At 43.3% G+C, this 12,500-nt stretch overlaps 1 protein-coding gene across 1 annotated transcript in view; it reads left to right on the forward strand.

Moving 5' to 3' along the window:
• Positions 1-12,500, forward strand: part of LOC134468955 (exostosin-1) — a 345,368-nt gene that overhangs the window by 327,268 nt on the left and 5,600 nt on the right. Inside the window, exons 9-10 of the mRNA XM_063222908.1 lie at positions 3,243-3,332; positions 8,679-8,839. Coding sequence (XP_063078978.1) covers positions 3,243-3,332; positions 8,679-8,839 — 251 coding nt within the window. The remainder of the gene's footprint in view (positions 1-3,242; positions 3,333-8,678; positions 8,840-12,500) is intronic.

The following is a 12,500-nucleotide window of genomic DNA, read 5'->3' on the forward strand; positions in this document are numbered from 1 at the left end:
GTAATTGGCATTCAGAGCAGGAGGCCTGCTTATATAAAACCATCGCTGACATGACTGTGAGCAGCAAGGTGTTTTATTTCAGCAGTGCAAACACAAACAAGGCCTCCGATCGTTGTCATTTATCCTGCATGCCCTGGGAGCCCGATAAATAGTTGATAACAGGGTGGCTAATGGCTGCTGCATCTGTGTGGGTGGCTGGGTATTCACCCATGGATGGATGGATGGATGATAGGGATGGATGGATAATAAGGTAGATGGACGAATGGATGCTGGATGGATGGATTACTGGTGAGTGACAGGGTAGATGGATGGATGGATGGATGGATGGATGGATGGATGGATGGATGGATGGATGGATGGATGGATGGATGGATGGATTGATGGATTTATGATAGAAATGGATGGATGGATGGATTGATGGATGGTTGGATGGATGGATGGATGGATGGATGGATGGATGGATGGATGGATGGATGGATGGATGGATGGATGGATGGATGGATGGATGGATTTATGATAGAAATGGATGGATGGATGGATGGGTGATTGGATGGGTGACTGGGTGAATGGATGGCCCAGTGAGTTCTCCATCTCTGTCATCTCTCTGTTTCATCACTGCACTGCTCTTGGCCCCACTCCAGGGAACTCCCATAACAGAAATCGCTGCATACCATTTTTCATCTGGTATGTTAGTGTAACAGTGTAGAGTTGTAGTCCACTTGTTTTCAAGAACAAACATAAGCCCTGTAGTGGATTTGTTTGATCACAGTGAGTGTGTGAATGAGTGTGTGTGTGTATGCGTGTGTGCATGCCTGCGTGTGCGCATGTGTGCAGACCTTTATGTGTAAGTTTGAAGGCATGTGGGAGTGAGACAGTAACGCTTCTGATATCACACTTTCAGAGAGCACAAAAAAGCAACTTTAGAAATTACCTCCTCAATACACACGCTTTGTCTTTTTAGGGGACTCAGTCAAGGTGGAAAATGTTTGTCGTCAAGGTGGCCACCTTAACTTTCGGGTGCTGTGTGAAACTCTGTGCTTTAAAATGACGTTTCAGGGATAACTGCTCTCTGACTTGAAACAAAAGAAATGATTTTGCATTTCATATAGAATGATGTGACCTTTCATAAGGTTTTTTTTACACCACTTCATGTGCCCACTTAACAAACTGCGTTTGTGATCAGTAACATTATTGACGGAATTTCATTCGCTGATGAAGACTGTGCAGGCTTTTTAACAAGCACTTTTGTTTAGGCAAATTAATTCTATTTGATTTTGAATATGATAAGATGGTGTTTAAAAAAAATCTAATTCAAGATTATGGGTTTTTTTGTTTAAAGTTAGAGAGCAGTTATCCCTGAAACGTTATTTTACACTGAGTTTCACACAGCACTCATTAGGGGTATGTGGAGGATGATACATTGGGCAACTTTTTGAGCAATCTGTCTGGACAACAATGCTAAAAATAACTCAAAATGGTGCTCTGTCCTTCACCGCACGTCCACAGACCACCAATGAGTGCATGACATTTAAAAGTTGATTTTCATGTCAGCAGAAAACAACTCTTCTTATCACCTCTCTCTGTCTCTCTGTCTCTGTCTCTCTGTCTCTGTGTCAGTCCCTGTCTATCTATCCTTCTCTCTCTCTCTCTCTCTCTCTCTCTCTCTCTCTCTCTCTCTCTCTCTCTCTCTCTCTCTCTCTCTCTCTCTCTCTCTCTCTCTCTCTGTGTCTCTGTGTCAGTCCCTGTCTATCTATCCTTCTCTCTCTCTTTCTCTCTCTCTCTCTCTCTCTCTCTCTCTCTCTCTCTCTCTGTAATATCCGGTAGCCACTGCCACTGCCACCTGAGGCTAATCTCCAAGGCAACAGGTAGCTGTCGATACTGAGTGCCCCTGATGAATGGGCCTCCCATAGAGCAGCTGTAGTGCAGCACCGCTATTTATGCACTCGCTGCATTAACCTGCTAAGCTTAGTGTCGGCCACATCACCATATTATGTACGGTGAGGTTCCCCCTTCGTATCACACTTGTTTTTCACTTCCTGGAACACTGAATATGTTCCTAGAACTGCTATATCGGCTGTTGATGTAGTTTACTCTTTTCTTTTTAAAAACAATATCTCTTCTAATACAGTCAGTTTTTCGATACAGTCAAAATGCCATTTTTTGTTATATTCATTGTACTCAACTTGAAAAAGAATGGTCGTCGCACACTCAGAACTTCATGCAGTTACATTTAATAAGACCAATGTTTCGGCTTACGCCTTCATCAGGTTCATCAGATTCTTATTAAATGTAACTGCATGAAGTTCTGAGTGTGCGACGACCATTCTTTTTCAAGTTGAGTCTAATTGTCTGCCGTACGCACCTCAAACGGTGTGCGTTTACTGAAACACAAAGAAAGACGTTATATTAATTGTAACCAGTGTTTTTCAGTCAGCCAGTGAGAGACATACTGTGGTTGAATGGTCTTTTTTTTACTGAATTTGAGACTTATCGTCAGGGAAGTTCTTCCAACGGTTCAATGTTATCTCCTTGTTTAAGTTTACACGTAGCGTCAACAGTTTAAATCTCATTAGATGCAGATGTCTACCTAGAGTGTGTCAGCCTCCCACACCAGCAAAAGGGGAAACGACGGCGACAATGCCGCAACGGCAGTGTTTTATCGCTCCTGAAATACCAAGACCATCCATCTTTCAGATGCGAGGGTGAAAAGGCAACATTTTGGTCTCTAGGTACTACATTCACATCCTGCCCCCGGATTGATGAATGAAAACTCTCACAAGAAAGATTTATTCACCCTCCGGAGCTGCAGACTTCCTCCACCAGCAGCTCCCCCTACCCCAAAAAGGTCCATACATCTCCACGTCCCCTCCTTCCTGACAACCGCATGCAGAGAGTCTGGGTTATTAAAACATTACTTATGACCCCGAATGACTAGCACCTTGGCGAAAACTGCAGAAAGGGTGGGATTTTTTCAGAGAACATTTAGAGTGCGTTCATTTTTCAGGCACCTCACAAAGTGCTGGCACAGCAATACAGCGCTGCCATTTACAGTGCAGCAAAAGAGTAATTAATTTCCTAATGACTCCACAAAGCTAATATCATCAGTGAGTGTTTAAAGAAACCCACTAGGCACTTATGAGGAGCTTTTTTCTCTCTTCTTCACTCTTCATATCCCCCCTTATCTCCCACCTCTCATCCCTCTTCATCTCACTCCCTTTTTACTTTTTTTTCTCTTTTCACAGACGATGAGCAGTCGCTTTTTCCCCCATGAAGTGATCCAGACGGATGCAGTCCTGAGTCTGGATGAAGACTCCGTCCTCTCCACCAATGAGGTCAGTGACGTGACACCAAACATCTTCTCGTAGAGTAAGATACCCCAAATCCCACCTAACCAAAGCAAAGGAGTGTGCTCAAGTTTGGTCTCCTAAGGGGCGTTGTTCCCTCCTTCTTCCTCTCTTTCTGTGGTGTGGTGGCTTGCATAAGATGTGCACTACTGCCATCTATAACGCTACGGTAACTCCATTTATTTTGAACCTGAAGTTCTCTTTAAGGAGCTGACGTCACATGTATCCAGTAAAAGTATGGGCTTGATGTATCTTACTCTCTGTTTTTCTCAAGATTGTTGCAACATATAGGAGCTAAGTGAAGAGCAAAAGTCTCGGAAAAATCCGAAAAGTTCTTTGTACTGGGACCAAATTGTGATTAACAGTGTTTTTTCTTAATTTGTTCAAGGGAATAGGGAAGGCCCAGTTCAATTCTTTATTTCAGTTGAGGTCCACATGGATAGAACAGCAAATATAATTGAAAATTTGACATCCAACCTGTGACAACACAATTGCTTTTTGAACATAGGATGTCCACCTGTGTGTGTGTGTGTGTGTGTGTGTGTGTGTGTGTGTGTGTGTGTGTGTGTGTGTGTGTGTGTGTGTGCGTGTGCGTGCGTGCGTGCGTGCGTGCGTGCGTGCGTGCGTGCGTGCGTGTGTGCGTTTGTGTGTGCATGTGTGTGTGCATATGTGTGTGCGTGTGTGTGTGCTTCCTAACACCTTATTAATGTCAATTTACTTCCATGTATTTAATTAGTACCTCATAACAAACATTTCCTCAACGCAGCTTCAGCAAGCTGTCGTGGCTTGTTGTTTTAATTGCATGGCTCCGCCTTTTACATTTAACGAGACAGTAATGCTGGTGTGGGAGGATAGGGTGTGTTGGAGGCAGCCAGGCTATCTCACAGCCACAAAAAATCCCAGCGCATCGTATAACTGATGCCTCTCCGTGTTCCAAGTCTGCAGTCAGCTTTGAAGTCTTGCCAAGCTATTGTTTCTGTTGAACTCAAAAGGTTGGGGTTTTTTTGTTAGATGTTCTCCAGCAAAGCGTCAAAAAAAGCAAAAAAGGGAAGAGAAACAAGAAAAGGCAATAGATTATCAGATGATTGTCCATAGAGTTGTTCGGCTTGACTGCAGATGGGCTGGGCTGGAATTGTGCAAAACAGTTCAGCTTCAGTCTCTGTGATTCCCAGCCCGCGGTTTTCATGATAGATAAAACATTATCTAGGCCTTCTTTTGCGAGCCCTCCTGCAATGAATTGCAGACGAGCTGAAATGACATCTTTAGCACTAACACTAGTTTCTCAATTGTTTAAAAGGAATGTAGAGGACTTCAGTCATTTCAGAAACCAAGATTCGGGCTTCAAAGACTAAAAACCACCTGCCATGTACTTTGATTCCTTCTTACTGTGTGCTGTTAACTCTTTTAACAGTGATGTCAGACAGCTTCCATTTTGAAGCGAAGTGGGAAATAGACTGCCAGTTTGAGGCTTTTGTGCTTTACAGAGGAAAAGTTCCACCTATGTCCCTGTCTCACAGGCATCCCAAAGGCAACTTAATCGGCTTTGAAGGCAGTGATATGCTCAGTGGTCTGATGTTGTGAAAAAGACAGATTAAATTATATCTGTAAGTTGCTGGTGTACAGTATATTTGAACATCGCTAATTAGCTGATAACTGATTGTATACGGTTGTTTTCTGACATTTTGTCACTACTATGCCTGTTTTCTTGTGTTCTTCTACTCTTCTGTGGAAGTTTTTACTCTACTGTCTGAGGTCAGAAGATCATGTGCGGACTTCTATATACGTAGGGTACTGTGTACATCAATCCATGAATCCCGACATTTAGAAACCATAGGCTTAGATGCAAAGTAATTTTTGTGTATGGTAATTCTTATGCTACTGACCAATCTCTCGTATGGGAAAGGTGAAGACTACAAAATTGTTGAAATTCTCCCACTTGTTTCATAGGTCCATATTGAAAGAAAGAAAGAAAGAAAGAAAGAAAGAAAGAAAGAAAGAAAGAAAGAAAGAAAGAAAGAAAGAAAGAAAGAAAGAGTATTTTTTACGCAAATATCTATGCAAAGCTATTACTGGATATCCATCAACACCAGGGTTGTTGGTATGTTGTGTTGTAAAGAACATATTTAGTGTAGTATAGGCCTACTACATAGCAAGCTTGCCTGTTTAGGGGAGGGGGGCAGGCTTGTGATGAGGTCAAAGGGGCATATGTTTCAGAAAGGTTCAGAAACACTGTTGTGGAGTAAAAAAACCCTAGAAACTAAAGTATCGACTCCACATTTAGCGCAGGCGCCTCCCTCCCTCTCCTCCTTCCAGCCTCTCTGGGAAAGATGCAAATTTCTGGATCCGTTATGCCAACTCTACTGAGTTAATGAAACCCAGTTTTCTCAAGCAGTAAAAAAGGATTTGCAAAAACCATTAATTTCCGTTGGCATTGGTGGGGAAATTCTGCGATGATCGTAAGAGAGCCAAAGCATGAAGTCACGTTTTTGAGTTTTGCACCACATGACTGACTCAGAGTAGAGCACCCATTAGCCAGGTCAGGATGATGATACGGCAAGAGGGAAAGATCAAAATACATGCCGAGTTTTTTTTTTCATCAAGGGGGAAGGAAAATTCTCTTTTTTGAGGGGAAGGAAAATTCTCTTTTTTGAGGGGAAAGATATCAAAGGGGGTTTCTTGTGTATTTTAGATCCAAGCAATTAAATTCTGGCAACATGTCACTGTTTGACTTCGGTAAAAAAAAACAAAAAAAAAACATAATTTGTTATATATTGTGGTGATACAGCCTCTGATGGCATGAATAGCAGAGGACTTTTTCACTGGCTTCTTAACTGCTGCAGTTTTTTTATTGTAACGTTCAAAGGAACTCCATCCTTGGCAGGGAGATCTCTCTCTCTCTCTCTCTAAAGAAAATGTATTGATTTCAAAAAACCTACTCATGTTTTTGACTCTTATGTACTGTATAATTCATTTTGATAATGTTTTATTCATACCAAAGTGATTCTCTCTTTTTTTTACTTCTACATTCACCAGAAGAGGCACTTAAGTTTTATGGTAGGACAAGATTTCAGACATCTGAGCAAGTTTGATGAGGGCTTCCTCAGAGCTCTTCGAGTGGCAGTCGAAGCAGTAACTCACACGTGCGCACACACACACGCACACGCACGCACACGCACACGCAAACACACCACACGCACGCACACACACACATACACACACACTTTCTCAGTTCCATGTACCTATAACCGTTTTAAATGAAAAGTTACAACAATCGACATTCAATGTGATGTTTGATACCAACTGCTGCTCACGGAGCAGAATCAACCCTTTGCCGTAATTATGTTGGTTTGACTCAATGATTGCCTTATTATTTTAAAGAGGCAATTTAGTGTATGGAAATGGAGTTGGGATCGGTACCTTGCACTCCCCTCAGTGGCCAGTGGTGGTGAGCTCTTCAAACAGGGCCACAAACACCACCACATTTCTAAAATTTAAATTGTCTTTGTTTTTGTCTTTCTCTCTGTGATCTGACTAACAGTTAGATCAGTGTACAATAAAAATGGCAAGATATTAATAATAATTAATATAATTAATGTTAATCAAATGTAAGAAATCAATCCCCTAACAACCAAAATTAGCATTTGTGGCTCTACCATTGCTCATGTGACTAGACAGCCGGTGTACAGTCGGAGTCCAGTCCCAAGTGTTGGCCTCATACATGAACAGTGTTGTACACCTCCACTCCCCTTGAGAAAGGAATGATTCAGAGGGGTTTACCATTCTCTCTCTCTCTCTCACACACAAACACACACACACACACACACACACACACTAAGGCCGGCTTCACACCAAGGCGGTGAAGCGTCGCGGGACGGACGCAACTTTTGCCGGTGGTGGCGAAAATACATGGAAACATATCTGTCTTTCCACACCAACCGACGGTCGGGCGTCAGCAGCGCGGGAGCCGGCTCTGCTCAGCGCTGCATTTGGACGCTGGCGCTGAGTAGAACACACCGGCCGAAATAAAGTAGAAAGAGCTCTGTCGTCTCGCTGCTGTTCCGCCACGCTCTAGTGTGGAGCCGGCCAAACACATCCTCTTTCTCTCTCTATCCTTCTCTCCATGTCTCGCTCTCTGTATTTCTCGCTCTGTCTTTCTCTCTCTCTCTCTCTCTCTCCCTCCATATGCATATCGTTCATCGTGCTCCCATACCTCAGCTCTGTAATTAAGCCGGACGTGTTATGAATGAGGGGAATAGCTGGCTGTCAGGTCTAATGCCAGGCACTGGCAGGGCCATTAGAAGAGTGGCATTTCTGAAGGGTGGATTATTTGACTCATGTCATAAATTGTACCACGAGGTAATGGTCATCAAGACATCAATCTCACGCCAGGGCTGCCCTTTTGTTTTGTTTTTTGTTTTTTTACTAAGGTCTACATTTCCCTTTCCCTCTCTTCACTTTCTTCATTTCTTTCAACATATCTTTTTTCTTTCTTTTCATCTTTCAGTCATTTACCCACTGTTCTCAATCTCTCTCTCTCTCTCTCTCTCTCTCTCTCTCTCTCTCTCTCTCTCTCTCTCTCTCTCTCTCTTTCTCTCTCTCATGCACACACCATTCCATTTCTGTTTGTATCTTCACTTGCGTTGTTGCATGTTAATTGTCATATAGCGCTAAGCAAAGGTAAATACTGTATAATGCCATGGAAAGTAAGGTCCTAAAGGACTACAAACTGGGCTGTGTTACTTTTAAGTCAAAGTCGCATGAACACGTACACAGGCACACACGCACACACACACACACGCACACACGCGCATACACATAGAGATTGACACAGTGGAGGTTGACACAGGGATTGTGGGTCAACTTTACCCCAGCTGTGCATTATCACTTTCTTTAAAGTGACAAGATCAACAGACCTACAATATATCTTGTGCAAACCCTAAAAAGGGTTTCAAATGGACGGACAGACCCAGACAAGATTTTTTTGCCCTCTTAACGTGATGGCGGTTTCTCCAAAGAGGGTAGATTAGAGAAAGGGGACGCTAACTCCGCCCACCCAATGCAAAGGAGTGTGCTCAAGTTTGGTCTCCTAAAGGGGCCGTTGTCCCCTCCTTCTTCTTCTCTTTTTGTGATGTATGCTGGTGGCTTGCACAAAATGTGCGCTACCACCATCTACAGCGCTAAAGGGACTCTGTTTATTCTCAACCGCAAGACTCCACAGGTCTCCTAACCAAAGTTCTTCTAAAGGGGCGTTTACCTAACATCACATGGATCCTGGAAAAGTCCGAGCCTGAAGTAGGTTACTTTTCTCTAATCTACCCTCTTTGGTTTCTCTAGGTCGACTTTGCCTTCATCGTGTGGCACAGTTTCCCGGACCGGATCGTGGGCTACCCGGCCCGGAGCCACTACTGGGACCTGGCCAAGAGTCGCTGGGGCTACACGTCCAAATGGACCAACGAGTACTCCATGGTGCTCACGGGGGCCGCCTTCTACCACAGGCAAGTCAAACACACTGCACGCCCTACAGATCTAAAGCTGTGGAGAGTTTTTTATAGGCGCAACCGTGACGTAACTGTTAGGGACTTGGTCTTATTAAGATCTGAAGGTTGCAGGTTCGAATCCCACCCTTACCTTGAGATGGTATTTAATTCTTTGAAAAAATGCAAGCTCCTGCCATGATTTTTTTTTTTTAAACACGAAGAAAAATTGTTCAAACAGTTAACTGTACCAATTACTGTAACTTCAGTGCATGTTGAACTATAAAAGGATAAAAGTAAAAAGCCATTGAAAGTTGTCAACATGCCATGTGCGTGTGCATGTGCGTTTGCGCGCGCGCGCGTGTGTGTGTGTGTGTGTGTGTGTGTGTGTGTGTGTGTGTGTGTGTGTGTGTGTGTGTGTGTGTGTGTGTGTGTGTGTGTGTGTGTGTGTGTGTGTGTGTGTGTGTGTGTGTGTGTGTGTGTGTGTGTGTGTGAGAGAGAAACCTGCTTCTCACCAGCTGTTCAGAAAAACATAAATAAACTGTTCTTCTCAGAGACAGACACAGGAGACAGACAGACTTCTGTGCATTTTCTCGTTGACTTTTAGGGCACCTGTGTGTGTGTGTGTGTGTGTGTGTGTGTGTGTGTGTGTGTGTGTGTGTGTGTGTGTGTGTGTGTGTGTGTGTGTGTGTGTGTGTGTGTGTGTGTGTGTGTGTGTGTGTGTGTGTGTGTGTGTGTGTGTGTGTGTGTGTGTGTGTGTGTGTGTGTGTGTGTGTGAGAGAGAGAGAGAGAAACCTGCTTCTCCCCAGCTGTTCAGAAAAGCATAAATAAACTGTATGTGTGTGTGAGTGTGTGAGTGTGTGCCTGTGGGGGTGTGTGCTGTGTGCGTGTGCGTGTGTGTCTGAGTGCGTGTGTGTCTGTGTCTCTGTCTCTGTCTGTGTGTGTCTGTGTTGTGTGTGTGCTGTGTGCGTGTGTGTGCGTGGGTGTGTGACAAATCCATGTTACGTTAGACGTGGTTCTGAAATACATCAGCAGTTCACACAAAAATATGGAACATCTAACCATGCAAAAAATTGAATCGCAAAATCTCTTTCCCCTCACCAGAGATTTCAAATCATTTTAAAACGTTGTTTACTAATGGAAAAAATGTGTTTTCTCTGAACTCCATCAAAAGTAAATTTGGTACTTGGCAAAAAAGTAAACCCGGAAGGATATTGTATACATTGAAACCCCTGTGCCTCTTTCTCCACAGCAGGGGTTCACAAACTTTACCATGACAAGGCCATACACCCATACATTCTAGCCAAGGCCCCCCATATACTCATACATTCTAACCAAGGCCTCCCTTACATGGTCGAGCCATACTATTTTTCTGTACATCCCCTTTCACAACCATAGGTCTAGGTCTAGTGCCCCACTGGGATATTTAACATACTAACTATAATAGAAGTAATGTTCAGAGATGCAAGACATTATTACATCTTACTTTTGTTTTATTTCGGTTCACATTAGTCATTCAATTCATTCAATTATTCCCTTTGTTGTGTTGTAATTTTCCTGCCAGCCTGCTGCGGCCCCCCCCCTAGCGCCCCCTCCTCACAGCACCTCAGAGGACCTGGACCTAGAACTTGGACATTGGCACTGGCCAGTAGTGGAGAGATTGAGATCCAGAGAAAGAGAGGTAGTGGAAAAGCAAGAGATCTTGAAGATGGAGGGCAAGAAGGAGACCCACAGCTAGAACGAGAGAGGAGTAGAGAGAGAGGGGGGGGGGGGGGTAAAGAGAGATTGAGATTGAGAGTGTGTGTCCCATCCATTGGGGAGATCGCAAAAAAAAAAATTGCAAAGCCCACAGGTTTCAGGAGGAGTCATATTTGAAAGATCAATAGGCTCCGGACCGGCAGTGCAGTGCAGCGGTGGGGTTCACAGTTTGTTTTAGAGGAAGGTCCAGGCGCACATCCATCGCTCTCGGCCCCGATGAGGCGGACGGCAGGCAGAGGCGCGGGACCTTGGCGGTGACACCGCGCCGAGAGGTGACAGTGATTTAACACCTGTCACCCGGGCAACCCGCTGATGCTGCAGAGAGGTGAGAGAGAGAGGAGGGATGGGGAGGGAGAGAGAGAGAGAGAGAGAGAGAGAGAGAGAGAGAGAGAGAGAGAGAGGCAGCCCAGAGGGAGAAGGGGAGAAATGAAGACAGTTGGGAGAAGAAATATGTCTTTCAGCAAAGTGGGGTGTGCACTGTGTTCCTGTGTGTGTGTGTGTGTGTGTGTGTGTGTGTGTGTGTGTGTGTGTGTGTGTGTGTGTGTGTGTGTGTGTGTGTGTGTGTGTGTGTGTGTGTGTGTTGTGTGTGTGTGTGTTGTGTGTGTGTGTGTGTGTGTGTGTGTGTGTGTGTGTGTGTGTGTGTGTGTGTGTGTGTGCGTGCGTGTGTGCGTGTGTGCGTGCGTTTGTGTGCGCGCACGTGCACGCTTGCATATGTACGTACTGTACATGTACACGTGTGATTATGCACTCACGCAGCTGTGTTTGTGTGTTGTTAATGGTAGGCTAGTATTACATGTAGTAACTTCTGCCCTGTAGTATCCTGTGGAGACACGGCATCATAAAGGCTGCATTAGTTCGGGGGTGGGATGTGTGTGTGTGTGTGTGGGGGGGGGGTTGGTCAAATTGCCCGATTCATACTGTATATTTGGTCATCATACCTGAACTTTCAACTTTTCAACTTTATTTTTTTTAAAGGGGCAATCAGATGTGCAGCAAGACATAAGGTTAAATATAGGGTTAAAATGACCATAAATATGGTTATAAAATAACCCTGTGAAACCTGAACCATGAAAGCAATGAGAGAAAATTCTAATTTTTTGGAATTTGCTTCAATATTGGTCCCTTATAAGAAATGTAAAAAAAAAATTCAAAATTTTGTTAAGGTCGCTGAGATATTTAATGCATCATATATGATGCATCAGGCTTTTAATGAATGAAAATTCCAATTTCATGACCATTGAAAAATGACTTTTAATGCATTTACAACTTTTTTTAATTTAAAAAAGTTGTCAGACAATTTAATTTGAGGATTATCTTTAAATATTTAGTGAGATCCTGACATTTTTTAAAGCCTATCCTTGTTTTAGCAGGACCATATTTTACATTTCCCACAGCCTGGTTGGGTAATTTTTTAAAATCTATGTAAAAACATAGCTGATCGAATGCTCAACAACCTATTTATGAGTGTAATATAGATCATTATTCATTTTTGATGTGTAATTTGAATATATGGGTCCATTACTACAATTGGACCATTTCTCCATTCACTTCAATGCATTTTTTACGAGATCATAATTTCAACATTTTGCATTGCATTTTCAAAATTGCAAGTAAAACCTGTTTCTTAAGGCAATATCTTTGTCTTGAAGTAAAACAACTTGTGTGTTTTGGTAAACGATCGTCGTGGTATGCTTTGTAAGTTTCCCTATGGAGCAAATGCATTGATGGCTGACTTCCTGCCACCGCCGGATGGTGCTTATATGTCTCATCAGTTTTAGCACGATCTCTCTGCAACACGGTGTAAAAATATAAACTCTTCCTAGCTTAATTGCACAAAGCAATTGTTCAAATTAAAGGATGTAGAGTTATATTTCGGAAATTTGTACACAAACCTTATGCAATTTGACGAAATCTCAGCGTCGGT

This window comes from Engraulis encrasicolus, chromosome 18 (assembly GCF_034702125.1).
Source record: "Engraulis encrasicolus isolate BLACKSEA-1 chromosome 18, IST_EnEncr_1.0, whole genome shotgun sequence".
Classification (NCBI taxonomy): domain Eukaryota; kingdom Metazoa; phylum Chordata; class Actinopteri; order Clupeiformes; family Engraulidae; genus Engraulis; species Engraulis encrasicolus.